Raw genomic sequence first — 26,319 nt, forward strand, 5'->3', positions numbered from 1 at the left:
TGTATCCCTAAAAATATCATGATAGGTATGAGCTAACTCATGAAACTCCCTGGATTTGTGTGTCAAAATTTTGTTGTTTTTATGACCAATTTTTTGTAAGTATAAATTCTCAGCAAACATAAACAATTAACCCATGACTATTACCTCAATTTCATTTTATTCTCTTTATCACTGTTCTCTAACTAAATCTCATTTTATTTAAGCTCCAAAAAATAGGGAAGTGCGTCATTATACTTAAGTAAGCAGGCATTTTTCTGACTAGGAAAAATTCCTAGAGCTGCTGTTTCCAGTGGCTTCCCAATAAACTCCTTGTGTTTCCTGCTGGTTTCTGACTCATTTCAGAGGCATGTAAATTTCATTCTCTTCTGCATGGCTAAAGTAAGTCAATATCTGATACATTTACCTGAAGGTGCTACTCTATAAAGAACAGGTTTTCTGAAACATACTCAGTATCACCACCTATAGCAATTTATCTTTTGTATGTCTCCTGCACCCCCGAAAATACAACTCTTTAAAGTGAGTCCAAAGCCATTTTACTCTGAAAAGCACAAAGAAAACAATTTGCACTAAATATGTTAAAACTCCAATCTTTAAGATCTCTATATTGTGCTTTTTAAAAGAAACATTATTCCCAGTAAGCTACTAATTATGAATAGTTGATATTATGAAGATTTAAAAAAATTATAATATAAAACTTGTTTATAAAGGCTGTTTAAGTAACTAAAATTATAATGAAACATTCAACCTTGAAGTGTAGGTTATCAAATTCCTCTTCTTGCTGTGCATATCCAATTTAGAAGTCCTATCAATTATCTCTTTAACCACTGTCTCTTACGTAAGTTCCTTACCAATCTACTCTCATCTTTAAAGACTCTTCTCTCCAACCATCCATACTAAATCTTTGTTCATTAAACATGTCATGTTTTTAACCACTTCAGGGCCTTTGCACAAGCTTCAATGAGGAAGTTCAATATCAACAACAGTAGTTTCAGAAAGAATAATCAGTGAAACAACAGAGGAGAAATCATTAAAGAAATAATTCAAGAAAATTTCCCAGAACTGGAGAGCTGGAGTTTCCAAATTAAAAGGGTCCAGTATGAAGAATTAAAATAGACCTATACTAAGGCATATCACTGTGAAACAAAGACAAAAAACAAATCCACCAAATTTCTAAAGAGAAAAACAAAAGACCCATATAAAAGATAAAAAATGAAAATGGTTTCTGACGTCTGTAACAGGAAGTTAGAAAGCAGTAAACAGAAATTTTCAACCACTGTGACAAGAAATTTTAAAACATGTAATACCTGACTATTTAGTCAGGGGCACTGACCTCTTTTTCCTTAGATTGTTAAACAAAAGAATAACAACAGCCAGCACAACAGCCATCTGGTATGAATGAATAAAAAGTATACCTATTTTTTGTCAGACAGACTGGCAAAAAATGTATTTTTGGTGTAGCGTAAAATTTTAGTAATTAGTTTATGTGTGCCATAAAATGAAAAAGATTGAAAATCACAACAATAGAACAATGTCTCCAAAATTCTTAGTTTTCAACCTAAAGTGCATTATTGAAGTATGAGAATAAAATAGACATTTTTAGATATGAAAAAATGTATCTTCAAAGTACCCTTTCTTATAAAGTTATTGAAGAATATGCTTTACCAAAATATGATAGTAAACCAAGAAATAATGTCCAGGAAGGAAACTAAAGCTCTCTAACAGGAGACAAGGGGAAGGGAATCCCCAGGACAAATACATTACAAAGGGAGAGAAAGATGCACCAGGACAGACAGAGATCAACTAGTCCAGGTATTTTTCAGGAAGATAAAACTGATCAAATAATCTTGAGAAGAGATTTATAAACTGGCAAAGAGTTTGAAGTGGAATTAATGATAAAGACATTAAGAAAAACAAAAATGGGGGAGGGGGAAATTAGCAATTATCAACTCCAGGGAAAACAAATACAGAACACTAAAACATATTACAAATCTACCTTATCTGAAACTATTTGGTGCTGATTCAAGAATCTATAGACAATAGTAATTAATTAAAGAGTTCAGAAAAGGCCCCATATACAAACGAAAATTTAAAATGTGTTATGAGTAGCTTTTTAAACCAATAAGAAAAAAGATAGTTTTCCAAAAAACCATGCTGGCTAGCCATTTGGGGAAAAAAGGCAGATAGATGTCTTTCTTACTGTCTATTCCCAAATAAAACTTTAGATGGATTTAAATTGAAGAAGTAAAGCCTTAAAGGTTCTAGAAGAAAACACAGGCAAGTAACATATAAACATATTCTGAGAAAGAATTTTTAAATAAAACAAAATCCAGTATCATAAAAGAAAAAATTAATAACTTTGACTACATAAATATGTAAAATCATTCCTCCAGGGGGAAAAAATACACAGTATCCTAAGTGCTATTTCAATAGACATAGTAAAAGTAAGTACTTCACCCTCAGTTCTATTTCACTAATTAAATATGTTCATGTCTCTAGTATAAAACAAGATAGTTTTCTTGTTCTGGGTAATAATTAAGGCCAGTAGTCTCACTTAAGAACATAAGATATAAGAATCTAAATCCAAAGAACCAATTAGGGTTTCATCAACCCTAGGTGATTTTCTATCAGGTTTTCAAAATTTAGTCTCCCTCCCATACTACACCCCATTCTCCCCAGTGTATGTTAACACATAAGGCGTTTTACATGGTTATCATATTACATCTTTAAATTATCTGGCTTTTCAAATTTTATTCGATAAGCACAATGTATTTCAAATATTACTGACTTCAGCATTAAGCTAGGAAAACCTCTGGTCTTTTTTAAAAAATCCTCACCCAAAGATATGTTTTCTTGTATTTTGTTTTTGTTTATTACTGATTTTAGAAAGAGAGGAAGAAGGAAGACAGAGAAAAACACTGTTCAGCTGGCTGCCTCCCATACACACCCCAAAGGGGGATCAAACCTGCAACCTAAGTATGTGCCCTTGCTGGGAAGTGAACCTGCAATCTTTTTGGTGTAGGGGATGGCGCTCCAACCAATTGAGCCACCCTGCCAGGGCTCTGGCCTGTTTTTCAATGAAGACTGTGGCAAACTATTTAGCATGTCCAAAGTACTGTAGTCTTTTATAAGGATATACTATGACAACCAATGAAATAGTAAGTGTTAAATATAAACTGTGTTTTAACTGTGAGATCAGTAGAAAGAAAACAGAAGAAAATTGAAAAATGATAAATGCTGTGTGAAAATGTAAAATTTTCATTGAATTTTTCAACATCTCATTAGTAAAAAATAAGAGTATGTTATTTTATTGTTAACAAAGAAAAGCAATAATGGCTTTTGAAACTATTTCATCTGCATGTGGAAGTGACCTTTCTATTTCTCTCTAATATTAGGAAGTATAATTGTGAATATAAATTGCTATCTGGTAATAAGAACTTTAAGAAACATATTAAGATAAAGAAATGCTACTAAAACAAGCAAAGTAGCCCTGGCCATTTTTCTCAGTGGTTAGAGCATCGGCCCATGGACTAAAGGGTCTCGGATTTGATTCCCAGGTCAAAGGCGTCTCTGTGGGTTGCAGGTTCAATTCTCAGCCCCCTGTTGGGGTGCATGAGGGAGGCAAACCAATTAATGTGCCTCTCACATCAATATTTCTCTCTCTCTCCCTCCCTTCCACTCTATCTAAAAAAAAAAAAAAAAATCAATGGAAAAATATCCTCGGGTGAGGAATAAGGAAAAAAAAAAGTATCTTTGATGAAGCAATAAAAATTTTTTAAAAAATAAGCAAGTACAAATGATCTCATAACTTAAAGAAATGTGAGAGCAGTTGGCAAATATTTTGTGAAAAGCCAAAACTAAACCCCCTATAGGGAGATTATATTAATATATGCTCCAACATGTTTATCATACACATTCAAAATATTACTTCCATACTTTGTTTTATCTACATTTGAAAACGGGTCCAAGACTTATTCTAGAACAGCTTTTAAATTTCAGACACACACCATATCTAATAAACTATTCAGCTATACTAAATTAAATCCCACCACTGTAATCTTTTTTGACATATGTTGCATACTTTACGGTAATCAGATGCATAACTTATCCTACAAATCTATAGAACTGTATATAAACTGATAAAAACATTCTTAATATGCATTTTAATAAAGATATGACTATCACATATGCCTCCAGTCATTTAGTGAAGAAACTTATCAACAGAGAAATGTTCCAAATCATAAATGAAAAGAGTTGTTTAATAAACAACCATGGTGTTACAATACTATTCTAGTCAGCATTTGAAATGTGTGCACTGGGGAAAAAAGGAGTCCAGAGACAAATCCTTCCCTTCCCTGCTAAAAACAAAACAAAACAAAAAGACCAAATATCAAATAACTTTAAACTAGAGGCAGAGATAGGAAAGCATAAACTAGTGAACAGAGTAATTTGTAATAATTAGTATACAGGGGAAATAAGTCTACTTTGGGACTTAAAGATAAGCCACTTAAAGAGTTATCAGGGTTTACTGAAACTTAATTTCAAATTACTTCTGATTTTGCAATATACAAATTTTGTCCATGTCATCCTAATTACTCTGTATTTTTCTTCAAAACATCTATCATAGTTTATAATTTTATCTTTATTTAGAATCTGTTTCTTCCTCTGGATTTTAAGCTCTGAGGGGTGCTCCCTACTATCTTATCTACCCAATGCCTGGTCAGAAGAGTTGTTCATTCACATTTGTAATATTTTATTCTTGAACAACTTAGTCATACTGTTATTAACTAATTATATCATAATCATTATTCATAGTGTACAAAGTTGAACATTACCTTTTAAAACAGTTCTTGCACATTCTTGAAAAGACAAAATAATAGAAATGAACAGATCAGTAGCTGCCAGGGGTTAAGGAGAGGTGTGTGTGTGGGGGGAGGGGGGGAGGGTAGCTATAAAGAGCAATTTAAGGGATCCTTGTGGTGACAAAATCGTTCTGTATCTGAATATATAAATATTAACATGCTAGTTGTGATGCTGGTTTACAAGAAGTTATCACTGGGGGAAACTATAAAAAGGATGCAGGGAATCTCTATTTCTTACAAATGACTATGAATCTATAATTATCTCAAAATAAAATAATGAAAAAAGAGGTTTTGCATCGAAATTACTCAGGAGCTTTAAAAAATACAGATGCTGAGCCCTGGCCGGTTTGGCTCAGCGGTTAGAGCGTCGGCCTGCGGTACAGAGAGACCCGGGTTCGGTTCTCGCTAAGGGCATGTACCTTGGTTGCAGTTTGTCCCCGGCCCTGGTTGGTCGTGCGGGTGGCAGCCACTCGATGTGTCCCTTCACATCGATGTTTCTCTCTCTCTCTCTCTTCCTCTCTCTCCCTCCCGCTCTATCTGAACAAAAAATGGAAAAATGTCCTTGGGTGAGGATAAAAAAAAAAAAAAATACAGATGCTGAGATCTTATCCCAGAGAATGTTTGTATTAGGCTTTAGGTTCAGTCATCCATTATTTTTCCTTATTTTTTTAAAATTTCCCCCTTGATCTAGAATGCAGTTAGGACGACAACTCACCAATTTAGAGCAATGATTCCCAAGGCTGATTGCAAAAGAATCACCTGGGAAGCTTCAAACCCAGATTCTCAAGCTGTAATCCCAGAGATTCTGATTCAGAAGGTCTAAGTGAAGTCAGAAAAATCTATTCTTTTTAAGTTTAAGAAGTTGTTGCTCAAGTTGTTCAGATGATTTTGATGTAGAACTAGGTTTAAAAACCTCTGGATTAGAGAACAATGATTTATTTTAATATATTGTTTAAAGATAAACATTAGCTCGATTGTTCATTATCATGGAGTTTTTCCCTATTTATAAAAGCCCAACTTAAATGCTTAAAATTATTTTCAGTCATATTCTTAACCCATTAAAATCACGAAGAGGCTTACCCAGGGCTGAATGAATGCCTCCTCACCTTTTCTTGAATCTTAACCTGAGATCTCATTGTTGCTCTAAGAAAAATATATCTTTTTCCACATGAAGCTACACTTTCAGCTCTGCCCCTACTTTCTTAATTCATTATATACTAAATATTAAACCACTGATTTTTTTACTCCATTACTCTAGAACAGTGATTGTCAACCTTTTTCATCTAATGGCACACATATACTACTTACTAAAATTCTGCAGAACACAAAAAATATGTACTTTCTGCCGATAGGACAAAAAAATAGGTATAATTTTGATTCATTCACAGTGGATGGCTATTGTTGTGTTGGTTGTTTTCATTACTTTATTTGACAATCAAAGGGAAAAGAAGTCAGTGCCCCTGACTAGTTCAGGTATTATATGTTAAAAAAATTCTTGCAGCACATCGGTTTAAAATTGCTGCTCTAGCAGGCTATAATTATGTGCCTAAAAAATTGCAACCTGATGCAGTGGTTCTCAATCCTGGATGTGCTTTGGAATAACCATACTTAAGCTACAACATAGTAGCCCCATTACACATCATAGCATAGCATACTTAGAAAATCTGATCCAGAAAGTTTGGAGTGGCTTCCAGGATTCTGTATTTGTAAAATAAAACAACATAAGACTCTACAGAGATTCTGAAACACTGAGTTACACAATGACTTATGGTTTCCATTTTTATGCTCTGGCTCAAGTGATACACACATGACAAATTCGTATAAACCTGTTATTTCTAAAAATATCAATTAGCCCTGGCTGATGTGGCTTGGTTGGGCATTGCTAGTCAGTCATAAAAGGTTTCTGGTTTGATTCCCTGTCAGGGCACATACCCAGGTTGTAGGCTCAATCCCCAGTAGGGGGTGTGCAAGAGGCAGCCAATTAATGTTTGGTTCTCACATCAATGTTTTTCTCTCTTTCCTTCTCCCTTCTAACTCTCTCTAAAAATCAATAAATATATTTAAAACAACATATGTCAATTGTTCACAATGAAAAAATAAAGATTTTACAGTGAGGTGCAATATGATGAATGTAGAAACCTATTATCCCAGACTCTGTCATTAAATAAGACTTAACCAGCTTAATGTCTGAGCCTTAAGTTTCTAGCTACAATCAACAAGAAATTGTAGAGAATCAGTGTTTTGTAGAACTCTGTTTCCAACATTCCACAGAGGTGCCTTAGCAGCTAGGATGGAAACTGAAAAAAAGTACAAGCTAAACAGGGTGAAGGAGCTCTGATTTGATTTGCTTACACAGATTCAGATGACCCATAAACAATGCAAGGGGGTTAGGGGCAAAAACCCCCTGCACAAATATCTGCGCATAACTTGACTTCCCAAAAAGTGAGCTGATCAAAACTTTCTCAATAACATAAGCAGTTAATTAATACATTTTGTATGTTATGTGTGCTATATACTGTACCCCCACAATAAAGTAAACTAGAGAAAATGTTAAGAAAAATAAGAGAAATACTTTTACAGTACTGTATTTATTGGGGGAAAATAACACACGTAAGTGGACCCGTGCGTTTCAAACCTGTGTTGTTAGAGTGAACCATAAATGAATATACATACTCATAGATATATAATATGGGATTTGAAAACAAGTCCTACACACACACACACACAATTTAAAAACCATGATTCTATAATTTGAAACCTGAGCCACAGTTAAAGTGCTCAAAAGCCACATGTGGCTATTGGCTACCATACTGAACAATGCAAAAATAAAACATTTCCATCACTGTAGAAAGGTCTACTAAAAAAGGTCTACTAAAAAGTCCTATTATCAATGATCTAATAATTGTGCAGTGTTAGATTAGAAGTTTGCTATTTCTTCCAGCTCTAAAATTCTTCCCTAACATTTGAAGAAAATGTATTATCCTATGTATTCAAAATCATCTGTTAGTAAACAATCCACAGGTAGTCAAAAATATTTAAACAACATAAGTAAAAAGAAAATACTGTCACTGGAAGAGAGAAACTGGTTTTGGACTTTAGAAAAGACAACATACTGAACAAGAGAAGGTATATGTCAATGCTACATCCAATAAGGAGTTAATATCCAATATAAATAAGGAACTCACACAACACCAAAAAAAAAAAAAATCCATTTAAAAAATAGGCAGAGGAACTGAATAGACATTTCTCCAAAGAGGGCATACAAATGGCCTCTAATCATTAGGGAAATAAAAATTAAACCATAATGAGATGTACACCTGTCAAAAGATGTGGAGAAAAAGAAACCCCTGTGCACTGTTGATGGGAATGCAGATTGGTAAAGCCACTGTGGAAAACAGCATGGAGGTTCCTCAAAAAATTAAAATTGTACTACCATATTATCCAGCAATCTCAATTCTGAGTATTTATTAGAAGAAACCAAAAATATGAGTTTAAAAAGATAGATGCATTCCTATGTTCACTGCAGCATTATTTATAATAGCCAATATATGGAAGCACCCCAAGTGTCCATCAACAGATGGATGAATAAAGATGTGGTATATACAATGGTGTTATCACTCAGCCATAAAAAAGAATAAAAGCTGCCTGGCTGGTGTGGCTCAGTGATTGAGCATCGATCCATGCACCAAAAGGTCACTGGTTCAATTCCCAGTCAGGGCACATGCCCACGTTGTGGGCCAAATCCCCTGTTGGGGGGCATGCAGGAGGCGGCCAATCAGTGTTCTCTTGCATCAATGTTTCTCTCCCTCCCTCCCTCTCCTTTCGTCTCTCTAAAATCAATAAAGAAAAAAATTTTTTTTAAATAAGTAAATAAAATCTTACCATTTGCAATAACATGGATGGACCTAGATGGTTATTATACTGAGTAAAATAACACAGAGAAAGACAAATACCATATGATTTCACTTATATGTACAATCTAAAAAAACAAAATAAGTGAACAAAAAAGTAACAAACTAAAATTGGTAGTCACCAGATGGAAGGGGATTTGGAGGAATGGGTGAAAAAGGTGAAGAAGTACAACTTGGCAATTACAGACAGGCACTAAACTTATCGGAGTGATCACTCAGTTAAGTTATACAAATGTTGTACACCTGAAACTAATATAATATTGTATGGCAACTATAATTAAAAAATAAAACTTAAAGAAATAAAAGGGTACAGTGACGTAAGTCCTACAAATTCTTAGATAATGATAATGTCACATAAAAGTTTATAGCACTAGTCCCACTATATTACGTTACTTGAGCTGTACATCTCTCTTGAGTAGATAGGACAAATACTTTATTTTACTGGTAAGGATAGTAAACTGAATCCTAAGAAGCAAAATAATGAATACAAGGTCCCAGACTTAATAAAAAAAGCTAGAACTGGCACAAACCTTCTTATTCAATGTACCCTCAAGCAAACACCATGACAGAGCATTGTCATGGACAAAAATATGAATTCACTAATAGAAAGGAAAGACATTTATTCAATTGACATATATTTATGAGCATGTATACTGTACAAAGTTAGTATACTGGAAACTAAAGATATAAAGAAGAGAATCACCTTTCAAAAAAAACAACAAAATCCATGACCAAATTCTAATTAAAAATGGGGACAATTCACCCTGGCCAGTTGCTCAGTGGTTAGAGCATCAGCCCATGATGTCGGTTCAATTCCAGTCAAGGGCACATACCTCAGTTGTGGTTTGTCCCCAGCCCTGGTCAGGGTCATGTGGGAGGCAACCAGTCGATGTATCCCTCTCACATTGATGTTTCTCTCTCTCTCCCTTCCACTCTATCTGAAGAAAATAGAAAAATATCCTTGAGTGAGGATTTAAAAAAAGAGGGGTGGGTGGGAATTGACAAGGGAAATAAAATACTACCATCCCTCTTTCATAAGCCCAATTACATTGTCCACCAGAGTCCTGTACAGATATGTGACACCTATCTATTTCACAGCTACAACACACTAGGAATTTGCAAGTATTCTTTAAGGGAATCAGATTTTTTAAATTATAGGTCTGCTCACTATAGTAAAGTACTAAAAAAACTGAAGTCAAGGTTTCAATTCCCATAGGAAAAGCCCCATGATCACACTATACTTCTGGCTCTGAATAACCACTTCAATGACAACCCACTAAAATTAGGCAAGCAAGTATGGATGCCTTAGTGAAAACAAATGTCACTAAAGAAAAACTTTGGTCTACACACAATTCCTAAGAGGCAAACATTAAAGTAGTAAGTTTTAAAATATTTATGGAGTATTTACTGTTTGACTTCATCTGTGGCCAAAGGGCACTGGTTATTTTTCAAATTCTAATACGTAAAATTAGTTTCTAATAAGTTATGTAAGTTTCACATTTTTCTCCAATACTTTTCTCACACAATAGAGACCATTTCAACTAAAATTCACCATAATTTTTCCATGTTTCAACATTTTAAGATGTCATTGGAGTTTACTATATAAGAATTCAAATATATAATCAAATAAAACAAACTCAATTAACTAAAATGATTACCAAATGTGGTCTTTCAAGAATATTTCCGATTTACTAAGGGCTAAATCCTTATTTGAACTCCTGTTGGAAAACCATTCTAAAACTGTATATTTTTCTTTTCTTCCTACTAACAGTATAATAGTACTCTTTTTAAAAAGTAATTGACGATCATAATATTGTCCTGAAGTTATCATTTTCAAAAATCATGTTGTGCCACACACAGAAGCTACAGAGGATATTTCTGAGTCTGCAACCCAGAATTCAAACAAAAGTTAGAATTTTTAATAAATCTCTATCAGACTATTTCCTTTTTTCTTCTAAAGCAAAGGGAAATAAAATAAAATTCAATTAACAGGAATCCTATTAAGTGTAACCTTACAATTAATGGAAATCTCCAGGAATTTAAAAGTATAAAATACAAATCAAATCAGGATGTTCTTACTTAATGCTGATACACTGGTGGATGCGACAAAAAGTCTCAAATATGAAGAGACGAGCATTTTCAATAAAATCCTCAAGACAAGCCACCAAGAAGAAGTCATTCACAAGCACCTATATGTATAAAGTGTAAAAGAAAAAAATTAATGGCACTGACAAGCAATTTTAACTTGACTCAAAAACTATGTACGCCTTACTCAGTTTCCTACTCAGTGGAATTCTCTCATCTAATATCACAAGTTCTATATAAAACATCACTTTCTACCACACTATGTTGACGCCTCTAATAACTTAAACAAGTAAACAAATGCTAAAAGACCTAAAAATTGCAATGTTTCCTTGTTCCATTGATGATATGAATAACCTTATGACAAAGTAGCCTTGTCCTGTCCATTATCCTACATAAATGCTTTGTAGATAGCATATCTTTTCCAGCTATTTTGAATAACTATGAATGGAGTAAAGATATGTATATTTGTGATAGTAAGTAGACTTGGAAATCAACAAAGGAGGTGGCTCCTATTCCACAGATGATAATCATAGTTAAAAAGAACATCTGAACTTAAAAAATGGCAACCAAATGCCCCTCTGCCTTAGCAAGGCCTAGGTATTTAGCAAAACAGATATATACAAATATTTAATAATGCCATATGACATTAGTAATTTGATGACTACATGAACACATATTACACTGGACTGTAATTTAAATTTTGTCCAATGTTTGCTTTACATGATGATTTTCTCTTTCTTAGAGAAATGACATCTTAGTCCTTCAATAAATTTGTCCCATTTTTGTGCTAACATGCAGGTTTAAAAATGAAATTGACAACTAGTAACTTGTAGATTTGGTAAATGCATTTAACAGGCAAATTCTTAGTTTAATTTGTTAAAAATCCATAAATCTAACTTTCAGTTGCTCTGAAGGTACTTTTAGTTTCCACTAACCCAGCAAAGGCATTGTAGTTATTAAAACAAAAAGAAAAAAATCTCACTTTTAGCTTGCCTGGTTTATAGCAAATGTTAAATAATAATGTGAAAAATTCTAAAAATAGGCCCACTAATAATAAAACAAATTGAGAATCACAGTTGTGAATATGCAATTCTAAACAACCTTGCCCACAGATATGAAATATTTCATGTACTTATTCAGGATAAGACATGGAATTATGGGTTGTAAGTATGAATTTATAATTCACCCAGTGTTTAACAAACTGTTCCAACTAAAGTGATACACACATAGCAACAATATTAAAAATGTATTCATCCTAGCACATTTCTAAAAAAAAAAATGACGCTTTAAAATTAATATACATTTCTGATATAATTACTTTAATAAAACACTGCAACATAAAAAATTTAAGAATGCTATTAATTTATTAGTAAAAATTCATACTTACAGATTCACATTCCCTCAGCTTTTTCTGAGCCCCATCAAAGTCAAAGTTAACATATAAACATTCCACAAACTCTGTAATTGGGTCTTTATATGTGTAAGACTCCTGTAAAATAAAGTCAGAGGTCAAACTGGATTTAATTCAGCACTCTTTAGTAGATTACCCCTAGAATATCCCAATCTTCCTATTTTATTTTCTCCTCCCTTACCAATAATTTCTAACAAATTACCTAGTATTTATCTTCTCAAAGAATTGCTTGTATCCTGAATCCAGGCCACACCTTAACCTTTTAATGCCTTCCAGACCACGTTCTGTAAATTCTCGTCCTAGAACCATTCCAAAAGCTTTCAAATTCCTCTACTGCCAAAAGTATCCCTTAATAGTGATGAACTTTACCCAAGTATAAATAACAGTATTTATACCCTACTGAATGAAGTTGTCTTTTTAAATTTAATTTATTCTTATACCAAATAAATATTTAGGTTCTTTTCTAACCAAGTTATTGCTGAGAAACTCACTAAATGAACCAGCAGGACTGCAGCTTTTGTACAACTTGGAAACTACTCTATTGTATTCTATATAAAGGCCACTGCTCTGGAATTATGTAGATAGTGAGCCCCCAAGCAGCACTTCTAGGCTCCAGATACCCTGTACTCTTTGCAATAAGAGCAACACTAATAACAATGTATATTAAGTATCTACTTGGCATAGAGCAGTGTTAATTAAAACCACATCTAACATAAATATTTCTTGAATTTAAAGATAGTAAATGTTCATTTGGGGCTCTTGGGTTTTCCTATCTTCATGTATATTTTCCTTCCATTTTTAAAACATCTTTACTTAAGAGTAGTACTTGAGAAAAAAAGCTTAAACTTCAGGCATATTTTTAAAAGATTTTAATTTCTACCTGTTGAATAACTTTGACTAGATCTTTCAGCACCTGCCGGCGTTTTCGAACATCTTTGTTTGTTATGACTGCTGTAGTCAAATAGCGAAGAATATGTGGACACATCGTCTGAATTGCGTTAAGATACCTAAGGTAAAAATATAAAGGCTAATTATTATCAATAACTCATCCAGTTTCTCTAGACCTATAATTACATATGATTTAAAGAAAATATTCAAACAGCCTATTAGATAGTACTGTATACTGTTTAAGCTACCTAGGATTGTAAACACTTAAGAATGAATACTAAGGCCATCTCCTCCAAAGAAATACAGAACCACAGAACTGATATACATGTATACGTAACCAATGGACATAGACAACAATGCTGGGGGCGGGATTGGGGGAGATTGGGAGGAGGGTGTCAATGGGGGAAAAAGGAGAAACATCTGCAACAAAAATAAATTAATAAAAAAATTTTTTTTAAACCATTAATGACAATGCCAGCTGATATTCCCTAATTTGGAGTGAGACTCACTTAAAAGGCAAATAATCCTATTATCACAGTTCAGTAAAAGAAGTTTTGGAAGATCCTCATACATGCCAGCAGTCTATTCCAAAAGATCGCCAAGCTATGACTTTTGAGTCATTTGTCTATTAGAACCAATGTATGAAAAACTTGTAGGTGCAAATCACTCATCATAATCAGAAAATCAGGCACGTACACAAATTAAAGTATTCAGGAAATGAAAGACTGGAAACTACAAAGAGAATGAAACTGTTACAGGGCTCTGGTTAAATTGGTAGTCCTGGGAATTAGAAAAGGACTAGATGTTAGACAAATGTATTAACCAAGGCCCCGTCGACTTATCAAATACTGCTATTCTGATGACCTGCAGCTGGCCACCCTCTGTCTATAGTAATATTTCTCCTGTATTTGTCCTGTTCAAGTCTCCTTAAATAGCTCCCCAATTTTCATCCAGCAAGTACCTCTGAGTGTCCAGCACCACGACAAGCTCGGAAATATGTCAGTAAAACCCATTTCTCTTAGCTGAATATTCAAGCCCCAAAGTACCCATCCAGCTCCAGCTCCCACCAAACCATCATTGACCGCTTCCTGCTTTCCTTACACCTCACTCCACATGGATTGCTCTCCCAAATACAAACCTGAAACTTAAATTCTACTCATCCTTCAAGGTCAAGCTCAGATACCACATCTTCCAAGTTGCCCTAGACTATAATATTAATAAACCTTTATGTTTTATCATTGTAGATCCCCCATAAAACATTGAACTCTTTAGAGAACCCTAGAATCTGGTAATAACTAAACACAGTATCTAGTCCCACTTAGCCACTCCCTTCAATCCCCTCCAAACAAGGCACGGTATGAAAAGAATTAACACTCACTTAAGAATAAAACAATTTCTAGGAAAAGATAACTAAACAAATTAGCTAAAAAGCTTTATCATCTGAAAATTTAAGCCTGAGATTCAGGCAAAAATTTTAAACTACACCATTGGTTCAGAACAACTGTTTGTCTCTATACTCTTGCCAGAGATTTCATGTACAAGTTCAGGAAAATATGACTGTTTTTCTTAGTATCAGTTTTAAAGTAGGTAATTTTAGTAGGCATTTATGGAACTCATTCATAAATGTATTCATATAGGATAAAAAACTGCACCACATAGATTTTCATTGTTTTTTAAGAGGATGACTTCCTTGGGAAATCATCTCTCTCTCTTTCTGTGTCTATATGGCAGAGGTCAGCAAAATGTATGTAAAGGGACAGATAACAAAGACTTTAGGGTTTGCAGATCAAGAGAGCAAAATTGAGAACATTATGCAGTTACTTATATAAAAAGAAAATAAATTTCCAAAGTATTTTATTGATAGAAGTCAAAAACATAATAGTAGCACATTTAACTTTATTTAATTGGACTCAGAAGTTAGAGATGCCTATTATTAAAATTTATTGCAAATGTTTATCTCCTAAGGTTGATCTGTAGTGAGATTTTACATATTTAATCTTTAAAAATGTTTTTCAAGCACATCAGTACCACCAATTACTGATATCAATTGACAAGCATGTGATATTAATTTAGTATATTTGTCACTTGGCAAGAATTTATACAATTCTGCTAAATTCTTCTTTTGATATTGCTTTTTAATATATCATTGTATTTCAGTTGATTCACTTCCAGTTCAATTGCACAGTTAAATGAATTTTGAAATAAGAAAATTTCCTTTGTAATTACAATGAGGTCTAAAACTTTCTGGAACTGTATTTTGGGCTTGAAAAATATATCTTTTGCAAATTTGTGTGGGAAGGAAGGTCTCATTTTCTTTTAACCTTTGAAAGAGTGAAAAATGTATTAAACGGCTAGACACCTGTGATTCATACTATATTAGCTCTCATCAAAATGACCACTGCAGCATAAGTTTTGCAGATAAGTACTATTTCACTTTGTAATTTTAGGATGAATTTTAATTAAAAAAAAACACAACATTATCTAGGCTATAACAAAAGTTAATTTCCAGAACTATTCAGGACATGATTAATATTGGTTGAGGGCAATTTTTTCTTGTTCAGAAAAATCCCAATCTCACCTCAAGCTCAAAAAAGTGGAATCTAATGAACAAAATAAACTGATGAACAAAACAGATCCAAAGACATGGAAGTAGGGAACAGAGAGACAAACCTAAGAGGGAAGGGGAGCAGGGAAGGGAGGTGGAAAGAGATAAACCAAAACACTTATATGCATATAAGCATAATCAATGGACACAGACAAAAGTGGAGTGAAGGCAGGAAGTAGCAAAGGGAGGAGTGGGGAAAAGGGGGTCAACAGGGGAAAGAAAGGAGGGACAACTATAATACTTTCAACAATAAAGATAAATTTAAAAACAACATTGTTACTGTGAATCCATCCAATTGTTGCATAGTAGGAAAAATCAAGATACTCTATTTTTATTTCTGACATAAATTCATGGACTGAACAGTTACATCCATGGGAGCAAATAAACTCACTGTGGATCCTAATGGTTCAGTAATACACCACAGATTCAAATATTTTCCACAGAGTATATGGTGATGAGTAATGCAGTCAATAACCATAAGCTTTGAACACGTCACATTGTCACAAACTTTGTAAATTTGTCCAACTAAGCCCTTTTCTCTTCCATACATATTTAACACCAAAAGTTTTGGCACAACTTAGCTAATTCCACTTCAGGCTGCACTATATTAGTGTTTTCTTAACTTTGAAAATATTTTTACCTATAGTTCCACACAGCCTATTCATAGAGGCATGTTCTTCAGTCACTTCAAATCCATGAGATTCCTCAAATCAACAACTAAGCCACATTGGTAATATCGTTGACTCATCAAGAGCCAAGGAAAACCACTAAAAATCATATGCATTGTTTTTAATTGATTGTTGATGTTGCTCCCAATATCTTCAACCCTGAAACTGTCCTCACTGAAAGCTAATAGTTTCAAACAAGTTTATTTTTTCTAGACATCTTTCTTTGACTGCTTCAACTGAACATGAAATAGAATTACCATCGGTAAATGGCTTTCTTCAGTTGGCTAACAAGAGTCACTCAGAAATCTACTTTGGCTGAAGTCTCGTTTCCATTAATTTTTGTGAGAAAATTCTGCTGCTAAAATACTGTTTTAAATTTCCGTGCTCACAGTTTGGTAATGGTATTGTTGTACTCTCTTAGTATACCTATAGTGTAAATTCAGTGCTTTACTTTTTAATTTGATACAAAGTAAGTCCTACCCCACTGTGCCTTAAAAGCACATGTGAAGTCTACTTTTGTTTTGACATGACTGAGTATGCACTAGTAATAAAAAAGGCAAAACACTGCAGTATGGTGATGAACAGCATCTGAATCATGGGATTCATAAACAGAACGTGAGGCAAGGAGAGTGCAACAATGTATGATCTCTGTCACAACTTAACTCTGTCAAGGACAATACAGTAGTTCCCTCTTATCCATGATTTTGGTTTGCACAGTTTCAGTTACCTGTGTTCAACCATAATCCAAAAAAATTAAATGAAAAATTCCAGAAATAAACAATTCATAAGTTTTAAATTGCAAGCTGTTCTAAGTATTGTGATAAAATTTCATGCTGTCATGCTCCAATCTGCCCAGAAAGTGAATCATCCCTTTTCCAATATAGTCACACTGTATACAAGGTTGGGCAAAAGTAGGTTTATAGTTGTTCGTATGGAAAATACAATAATTAATAAATAGTAATACAAAAATAAACTCTGGGTTAAGTGTACTCTCAACTGTAAACCTAATTTTGCCCACCCCTGTATGTATACACTACCTGCCCATTAGTCAATAAGTATCTCAGTTATCAGATCCAGTGTTGTGATGATACAGTACTTGTGTTCAAGTAAGCCTTATTTTACTTAACAGTGGTCCTAAAGCCCTTCACATAACTTTTATTACATATATAAAACATTATATGTCCCTCCAAAAAATGTATACACAACTCAATAATTATAAAGCCAGTGTTTATTAAAATATATCTCATTCTTGCCTTGCCCAGTTTTGCTCAGTGGTTAGAGCATAAGCCCAAGGATGGAAGGGTTGCAGGTTTGATTCCCAGTCAAAGGTACGGCCAGTTGGGGTCATGTGGGAAGCAACCTATCAATGAATCTCTCTCCCACCAATGCTTCTCTCTCACACTCTCTCTCTCTCTTAAAAAAAAAAAAAAAATCAATGGAAAAATATCCTCAGGTGATGATTAACAACAAAAATTTTTTTAAATAAGATAAAATACATTTCATTTTCAAAATGTAATAGAATCTACAGACATCCTGTATACATTTTTGGGGGGATAACCTGTACACAGGGTTTGAATATTTATGGTTTCAGGTATTCACTGGGGGTCTTGGAATGTATCCCCCCCCCAGATAAAGGTGGGGACTATTGTATATGGACTAATGAATGTGGCTATGTTCCAATAAAAATGTATGAACACTAAAACTTTAATTTCATGGTATTTTCACACAGCACAAAATATTATTCTTATTTTTTTCCAACCATTAAAACTGTAAAAGCCATTCTTTTATTGCAAGCTATAAGATAAAAAAGGCAAATAGGCCAGATTTATTAGTCCATGGTTCATAGTTTGCAGACCCCTGGTATAGAGCGTTAACATGGCTCTTGACTTCCAAAGATAGCAGGAACTCCCTACCTTCCATGGCAGAAGTGATCCTTCCCATGTATGTATGTATATAGATTGGTACAAAAAGGAGGCGAATGGGGATTAAGGGTGATTCTTGTGAAGTTATCTTAGTTCACATTCTATAGGACCAGTAATTATGTATTTAGTTCAAATATAAGCAAAACCACAGATGAGGTTAATAACCACACATGACCTTTGTACTCTCTCTCTTTTTTTAATCCTCACCGGAGGACATTTTTCAATATTTTGTTCAGATAGAGTGGGAGAGAGGGAGAGAGAGAGAGAAACATCGATGTGAAAGGAACACATTGAGTGGTTGCCACCCGCACGACCAACCAGGGCTGGGGACAAACTGTAACTGAGGTTAATGTCCTCAGCGGGAACCGAACCCGGGTCTCTTAGGACCGTAGGTCAGCGCTCTAACGGCTGAGCCAAACCGGCCAGGGCGACCATTGTACTCTTTTGTTCTACTTCTCTTTCTTATCATCTCCTTCACTGTCATTTGAAATTTAAAGGCCAAATCAATTTTCACCTTCACCGGCCTCTTCTAACTTGTCCAGGTCTCACTGATAACTGTTATATCTACAGCGGGTTTAGCATGTACAATACAACTGTACTTAGTTAAATATATCCTTAGACTACTTCTTGTGTATTTGTTTGGGTTATAAACTATGTAAGAACAGAAACTATACTGTCCTTATATTTGAAATCTAATTTTATTATTTTTTATTTTAATTAAGAGCTTCTGTATTTATTGTATTCTGAAGTTGTAATATCATGATAGGTCAGTAAAACTGGTTTAGTTTATTTTTTGTCTAGTATAACCTTGCTCCAATTGTGCAATTTTATGAAAGTTTTCTACAGCGTTTTCTAATTGCAAGCCAGAACATTAAGTATGCTTCCAAATAAAAACATATTTAAGTATCTATAAGGTGTAGCATGTTAAAGAATATAAAGAATAAAAATTCGGTCCTCAAATATACTTGTAATCTCACTGCGGAGATAAGGCAATTTTAAGTTTTTTGTTTGTTTTAAAGGCATTACATAATTAAATAACAAATACATGGTAGACACTATAGGACTTCATGAAGAAAGTAAACCTGAATTGGCGTTTAAAAAAACAGGCAGACTCTGAATAGGCACAAAAAAGAAAAAGGCACTTCCAGAAAGATAAGCTAAAAAAACACTTCGGAGGAAAAATTTTTGGATGGGGAGCTTAGAGGTCATCCTAAGCTAGAGCAGGTAAAAATACCGCATTAAAAAGATCAGGAACAATTAGAAAATACAGGGGGGAAAAGGCAGAAAGGTCAGTCAAGGATAAATTCTGGACACTAGCTAATAAAACCTGAAATTTTATTTAGAAAACAAATTAAATACTCTTGTGCTAACTAAACTTTAAATCTTTTTATTTTTTAAATTGGAGAGTAACTAGGGCATTGTATTACAAATGAATTCTTTTCCCTAATAACATCTACATTTGGTGGCCAAGCCTCATCTCTAATAGCCTATGAACACTGCTCTATCTTACACCTGATACCTTATCTTATATATTATGTTACATTTAAAAGTTCAACATTTTTCAAATGTGTAAATCATCTCCATTTTAGATTCAGAATAAATTATAGCAGAAATGGTAATATAAATGATGTAAGAGACTTTAACCTGCACTTGAATCTAAACATTTACTTCAAGGACAAAAGTATAATTTATTTCCAAAGTACTTTTTTATATTAAAAAAATAAAGCCTAAAATCACAATCTACATAAATTACCAATTTAATATACATTCTATGAACCACATTAAATTGTATTAGAAGAATATGATACTTTTTCCATTAATTTCTACTATCTATCAGAGACAACTGAAAAACACACACTGATTGTAAACATACAAAGGCAAATTACAAGCTATGTAACTACTCTACTTAAAGAATACCAAGTCCAGGAAAATAGATGAAACAATGATCTGTGAAGCCAACTGAACATATTCTCATACGAAAAAAGTTAGAATTACAAAAAAAATCAAAATAAGCTACCAAAAGTTGGATGATCAAGCAAAGATAATATGAACTGAATTTTTCCTGGGATATCTATATCTATATCTATATATTCCTTCCAAATAATATAGCCTAGAGCCTTAATTTTAAAGCTTTAATGTATAAATGGATTACCTGGATCTTGTTAAAATGCAGATTCTAATTTAACAGAGTAAGGCCCAAGATTCTGCCTGATACTTATGCTGTTGCCTAGGGACCAAACTCAAATAGCACTTTAGAGGGCTTAGAGTCACTTTTATCTAATTTCTTGAAGAGTTACACATAAGCTTTTTCCTTTTTTTTACCATTTTTAGAATTTTTATTTTTTCAAATATAGTTGAAATTCAATTATCATTTTATATCAGTCTCAGATATACAGCATAGTGGTTAGACATTTATATAATTTACAAAGTGATTCCCCCCCCACCCCGCCCCACATATAAGCTTTTTCAATTAACAAGCACATATATACCAAGAAGGGAAAAATTGGCAATAAATTTCAAATGTTAGAAAGAAGTCATTTTTAAGTTTTAAAAAATCTATATAATTTCATGTAATTAAAGCCAATATTATATATTAAAATTAACTTACTGTGGCTGGTAAAGGAAGAGATCAATAATATTATCGCGCCCTTTGGGGTGGTTGAAGAAAACAAACAGAGACCAGTGAATGAGCCATGTTCGCTGTTGAAGAGACTGGAGAGGAGAACTCACAGACTAAAGGGTTAAAAAAAGTACACAAAAGAAATAATACTTGAGAGAGAGGCAAGGTATTAACATTGCTCATCTCAGAATTTTAATTAAAAACAAGAACCTTCTAAGGCATGTGCTAGGGTCATTATGATCAAAGTCTTCATGATCCTCAACATTCAAAATTTCTCCATTTTCAGAGATAGAGTGAATAATGTCCACTAAGACATTTTTACAGAGGCTGTAAATTATACTTATTTCGGAAAACATTTTATTTGTTTGTTGTTAATCCTCACCTGAGGATATTTTCCCATTGATTTTTAGAGAGAGTGGAAGAGGGGGAAAGAGGGAGAGAAAGAGGAACATCAATGTGAGAGAGACACACTGACTGGTTGCCTCCTGCACGTACCCCAACAAGGGCCAGGGACGGAACCTGCAACCCAGCTATGTGCCCTTGACCAGGAACTGAACCGGAGACCCTTCAGTGCACGGGCCAACGTTCTATCCACTGAACCACACCGGCCAGGGCCAGAAAACATTTTAAAAGCAAGAAAGGAGTCCAGCCAGTGTGGCTCAATGGACTGAACACTGTCCCATGGACTGAGAGGTCCTGGTTTGATTCCCAGTCAGGGCACATGCCTGGATTGCGGGCTCGATCACCAGTAGGGGGCATGCAGGAGGCAACCAACAGATGTTTCTCTCTCACATAAATGTTTCTCTCCTTTCCTCTCTCTCTGAAAAATCAATAGGAACATATTTAAAAGCAAGAAAAGAACCAAACACTCCAAAAGAAGTTAGTTTTATTAGACATTATAGATGAAAACTGGCATTTGCTGCAAAGGACTTTCAATAATAGGTAGCACCAATAGTATTGTGTCATTTTCACTGATACAAATAAAAAAGGCACAGTAGCTGTGACAAAAAACTAAGTTATTTTCTCTAAGAGCCAAAAGAAGTGACAGCTTTCTTCAAGAAGATTCAATGAAACCAGTCATCCCACTAACCCACTGCAATTTTTATGTTAGGTTAACAAAAGCTAATCTAAAGTTTCCTTTTTTATTTTTAAATTACACAATATTTTCCATATCATAATGTATGAAGGACACACAGAAATTCCAAAAAAAAAAAAAAAAAATCACCCTTAAAAATGCTGAACTCACATTATTATCTATGGTCTCTTTTAACCGTGTAAGGTCTTCCATGGCTGCATCCCAATTCTGCATTAAGATTTCAGAGGCCAGTTTTCCCCAGAGTGAACTCAAAGCATTTCTATCCGTTGCTGGAACCTGTTTGAAACATCATAATTAATTATATTCTATAGTCTACATACTCATCTAGCCAACTGAAAAACCGGTGGCTCCCTACCCCAAACTCCAGTCATCTAAGTCTTTACTGGATCACACTAATTCAAACCACTTTCATTTAACTTAATTATACTGAAAAGACTCAGGTCTTTAATATTCAGCCTAAATCAGAAAATAAAGAGAAACTTAAAACTAGGATATAGCACCAGTGTTTTTGTGCAACCCATTTCAGATAACTCATATATAACTAATCAAATTTTAGGCACCTAAAATTTTGGAAACAATTAGATTCAGAGACAATTTGTTGCTGAAATCAGTGGAATGAAGATGTAGGAAATCAAGACTTTTGGGTCTCATTTACAATTTAGAGAAATTATTTCCAGAACAATTTTTTTTCTAAATGGAAGGGGTTATGAAAAGATCTACTGGTTAATAACAATTATTATCAAATGAGCATGTGCTGAGAAATAGAAGTTTGTTTTCACATATTACCTGACAAAAACCCTAGAAGGTAAGTAATAATTTATTATCCACATTTTACAAAGGGGAAACTGAGGTAAAGAGTGCAATTTGCCAAAAATTACACTTCAAATCATGAAAGCTATAAATTTTATACTGCAGTCTTAACTTACAAAAGTTGACTGAGGCTCACCTTACCTCTTCTCACCACTGGTAGGTAGAAGAGGGTCACAAACCCAAAACAACTATAATGACTATGCTAAATAACAAAAACGAGTAAAGGACACTCAAAACACGACCAAGATAATTAGATAGAAAAATTCTGAACTGATCAGATGTACTAAAGCAGCAGAGGGTATTGGATGAAGAAAACATTTCTATAGCCCAAGTTAAAATTTTGAATTTCATTTTTCACTGAAGCATTTACATGATAGTATAATTATAAAATACTATTTAGTGTATATATAATTATATATTAAATAAAATTGCATGGGTAGGACTGGAAATCAAACCGCCAATAATTCTGGCTTTACCACTTAGTATAAAGAGCTAAACCATCTGAAGTTTAGCTTCCTCATCTATAAAATGGGGACAGCAATAGAACCTACCTCAGCTGCTGTACAATCCAAATGACATAATGCATGTAATAATATTATAACATCATTTGATACATATAAAAACTCAGGAAATGGTATCAAGTGACAATGAAACTGGAAGTGATTATCAGAGCACTATAGGTTGTCCAAACTATGAGGAACACTCTGCCTATAATAAGATTCTTCCTTTGATGGCAGTAATTAACTCAAATGTAGTCAATAACATTTAGCAAACTCTAAGAACATGCAAATAAAAAATTAATTTGTAAATTAAATTTGGACACGTATCCATGAAACCACTGGTTCTTATTATATGAATATTCATGACAACTTTGTTTGTAATAGACAAAAACAAAGTAATCCAAAAGTTCATAGCAGCTGAATACATAAGCAAATTGTAGTATATGTTCATAGAATAGAGTAAAAGAACCAAACTTTTGGTAGACACAGTAACATGAGTAAATCTCGAAAACATGCTTGTCAAAATAAGGCACGCACAAACATATATATATCATTCCACTCATGAAAATCTAGAACAAGCAAAACTAATGGATAAACCAAGATAAGGTATGACTACAAAGGGATACCAGGGGTCTGTCTAGGGGAAGAGAGAAATTCTTTATCTTGACCTAGTGGTAGTTGCACAGCAGTATCATAGTGGTATCTTGACTCATTGTAATTTAAAAATTGATTTATAAAAATCCATAAAATTACAGTTCAAATAATAAAGGATAAAATGTTTGATCCTTACAAAGAAATCTTGAGTATTAAAATATTTTGTCAAATCTATGATGCCATCAACTTTAAAAATAGACTATTATTTTGTTTGTTAAACCCAAAGCACAACCAATTCAAGACACATTCCAATTTCACAAAATCTATTAAACAGTGGATCTGAAAACCAATATGAAATAGGTATCTTTTATACTGACATTATCAAACTAGGAAAATCAGATCTAAAACTTTGGCCAATATCCTAAATCTTCCAAGCTTTACTCAATCATCACTCAAACTTTCTGAGTCAAGAGAAAGAACCTTTAAACCAAACGGCAAGTACTTACAGTAGGTACATTTTAAATTCTGAGTGGAAAAATAAAAGGCGCTGGCTGGTTTGGTTCGGAGGTTAGAGGACTGGCCTGCAGACCAAGTTGTTGCAGGTTTGATTCCCGGTCAAGGGCACATACCTGGGTTGCAGTTTGATCCCTGGCTATGGGAGGCAACCGATTAATGTGTCTCTCTCACATCGGTGTTTCTCTCTCTCTCTCTCTCTTCTTCCCTTCCTCCCATTCTATCTAAAAATCAATGGAAAAATATCCTCAGATGAGGACCAACAACAATAAAAAAACACTAAAAGATGATCAAAAACAGTCCTTGTATTTTAAATCACTTTTATTTCAAATAGCTGTTGGATGAGGGGCAGGGGTTATATTTTTGAACCAGACCAAAGGCCAGAGTGAGGGCAATAAGAATACAATGTTAATTAACTTTTAAAACAAAAAATGTTAAGAAAATTTCTACCAAATCTGTTTCACTATGTCACTTCAAATTAGTGCATTTCTTAGAGCATAAATCAAAGAAGTTTCACCCCCAAATAGGGTATATCTAAACATTCCTTGATGTATTCTAAAAGCCACCAAGTCTTTTTAAAATAAAGGTAGATTCTAGGGTCACCAGCTTTAATTTATACAACACTGACCTACAATAGGTCACTAGGAGAGTCAAATTCTAATCTCAGATCATAGTTACAATAGTTCTTTCATAGCTTATATTTCTCTAGCCATAGATTCAAAAGAATAACAAATCACCAGAAAAGAACTCAGAAATTAAAAAAGACGATTACAGAAAAAAAACCAAATTAAATAATAAGTAAAACACTGAACAGTATGCATCTCAAAAACAAAACATGATTTTTATCTTTGGTAATAACAAAATTTGAAATACCCAGATTTGATAGTGTTACCTATCTCAATCAAAAGAAAAAGAGAAATAAAATAATTTATATTTTATTAAAATCTAGCTTTGTTAGCCTTTATCAATATGCCAACAGGAGGTAACCAAGTACCTCAAATGTTTTGTGGCACAAAATGGGACAAAATTTTAAAAATGAATTGCATATAATTTCTAAGCACCATCCAATGACTATGTGATAACTGCTCTTAATGTAAAATACTAATTTTCTGTTCAGATCATGGTATTCAATCACTTAACCATGTATCATTTGAGTTCCAGCACAAGATTTGTTAGGCAACATAAAAGCTTAAAACTAACCCAGAATTTTTTAAGATTGGGAACTAACTTGGATCTTCATATTTTAAAAAAGTAAACATAAAAACTCCCCAAACCTTTAAGTATATACCTATCACTTGTAGAAATTTTCAGACTTAATTATAAAACCATACTACGTAAATATAATAATACTATTAAAACTAGAATACGTTGTATGTGTTGGGCTAAAAGCTTTTTGTAGCAGCGCAGCACGTTTCTTAATCCCCAAAAGGTTCATGCATACTACTTTGGCTCAAGTCCATGTCATTACAGTTGGCTCTTCATACTAACCTGCTTTCAAGGGTGGATATGCTAGAAGAGTTTCAATATCTGGATTTCCAGCAGTTACCTTAAGTTTCCATGTCTTAGCAAAATGGCACATTCACTCACTGACCAGCAACAATAAATTTACTGTGCTAGAACTCTAACATGACACTAAATCTTCATTCTCAAAATTCACTCCCAGCATTAACAAATGATATGAATAACCAGCTCTTTTCATGTTCCTGTAATCATATCAGGCTTCTGATTTTACAATCCTGGTTTAAGCTGTTTACATTTCCAAAGTAATCAACTTTTGCTCTCCTAAATCCTTCATAATATTCAAAGTAAAACTGATGGAATTTTCTGATAAGTCACT

General features: G+C 33.7%; 1 protein-coding gene across 1 annotated transcript in view; it reads right to left on the reverse strand.

Moving 5' to 3' along the window:
• Positions 1 to 26,319, reverse strand: part of EIF3E (eukaryotic translation initiation factor 3 subunit E) — a 44,620-nt gene that overhangs the window by 3,253 nt on the left and 15,048 nt on the right. The window contains exons 6-10 of the mRNA XM_036263991.1: positions 22,216 to 22,341; positions 20,958 to 21,082; positions 13,147 to 13,273; positions 12,243 to 12,344; positions 10,850 to 10,959 (exon numbers count right to left, since the gene is read on the reverse strand). Of these exons, the coding sequence (XP_036119884.1) occupies positions 10,850 to 10,959; positions 12,243 to 12,344; positions 13,147 to 13,273; positions 20,958 to 21,082; positions 22,216 to 22,341 (590 nt within the window). The remainder of the gene's footprint in view (positions 1 to 10,849; positions 10,960 to 12,242; positions 12,345 to 13,146; positions 13,274 to 20,957; positions 21,083 to 22,215; positions 22,342 to 26,319) is intronic.

The sequence above is a fragment of the Molossus molossus genome, unplaced genomic scaffold (genome assembly GCF_014108415.1).
Source record: "Molossus molossus isolate mMolMol1 unplaced genomic scaffold, mMolMol1.p scaffold_m16_p_16, whole genome shotgun sequence".
Lineage (NCBI taxonomy): Eukaryota > Metazoa > Chordata > Mammalia > Chiroptera > Molossidae > Molossus > Molossus molossus.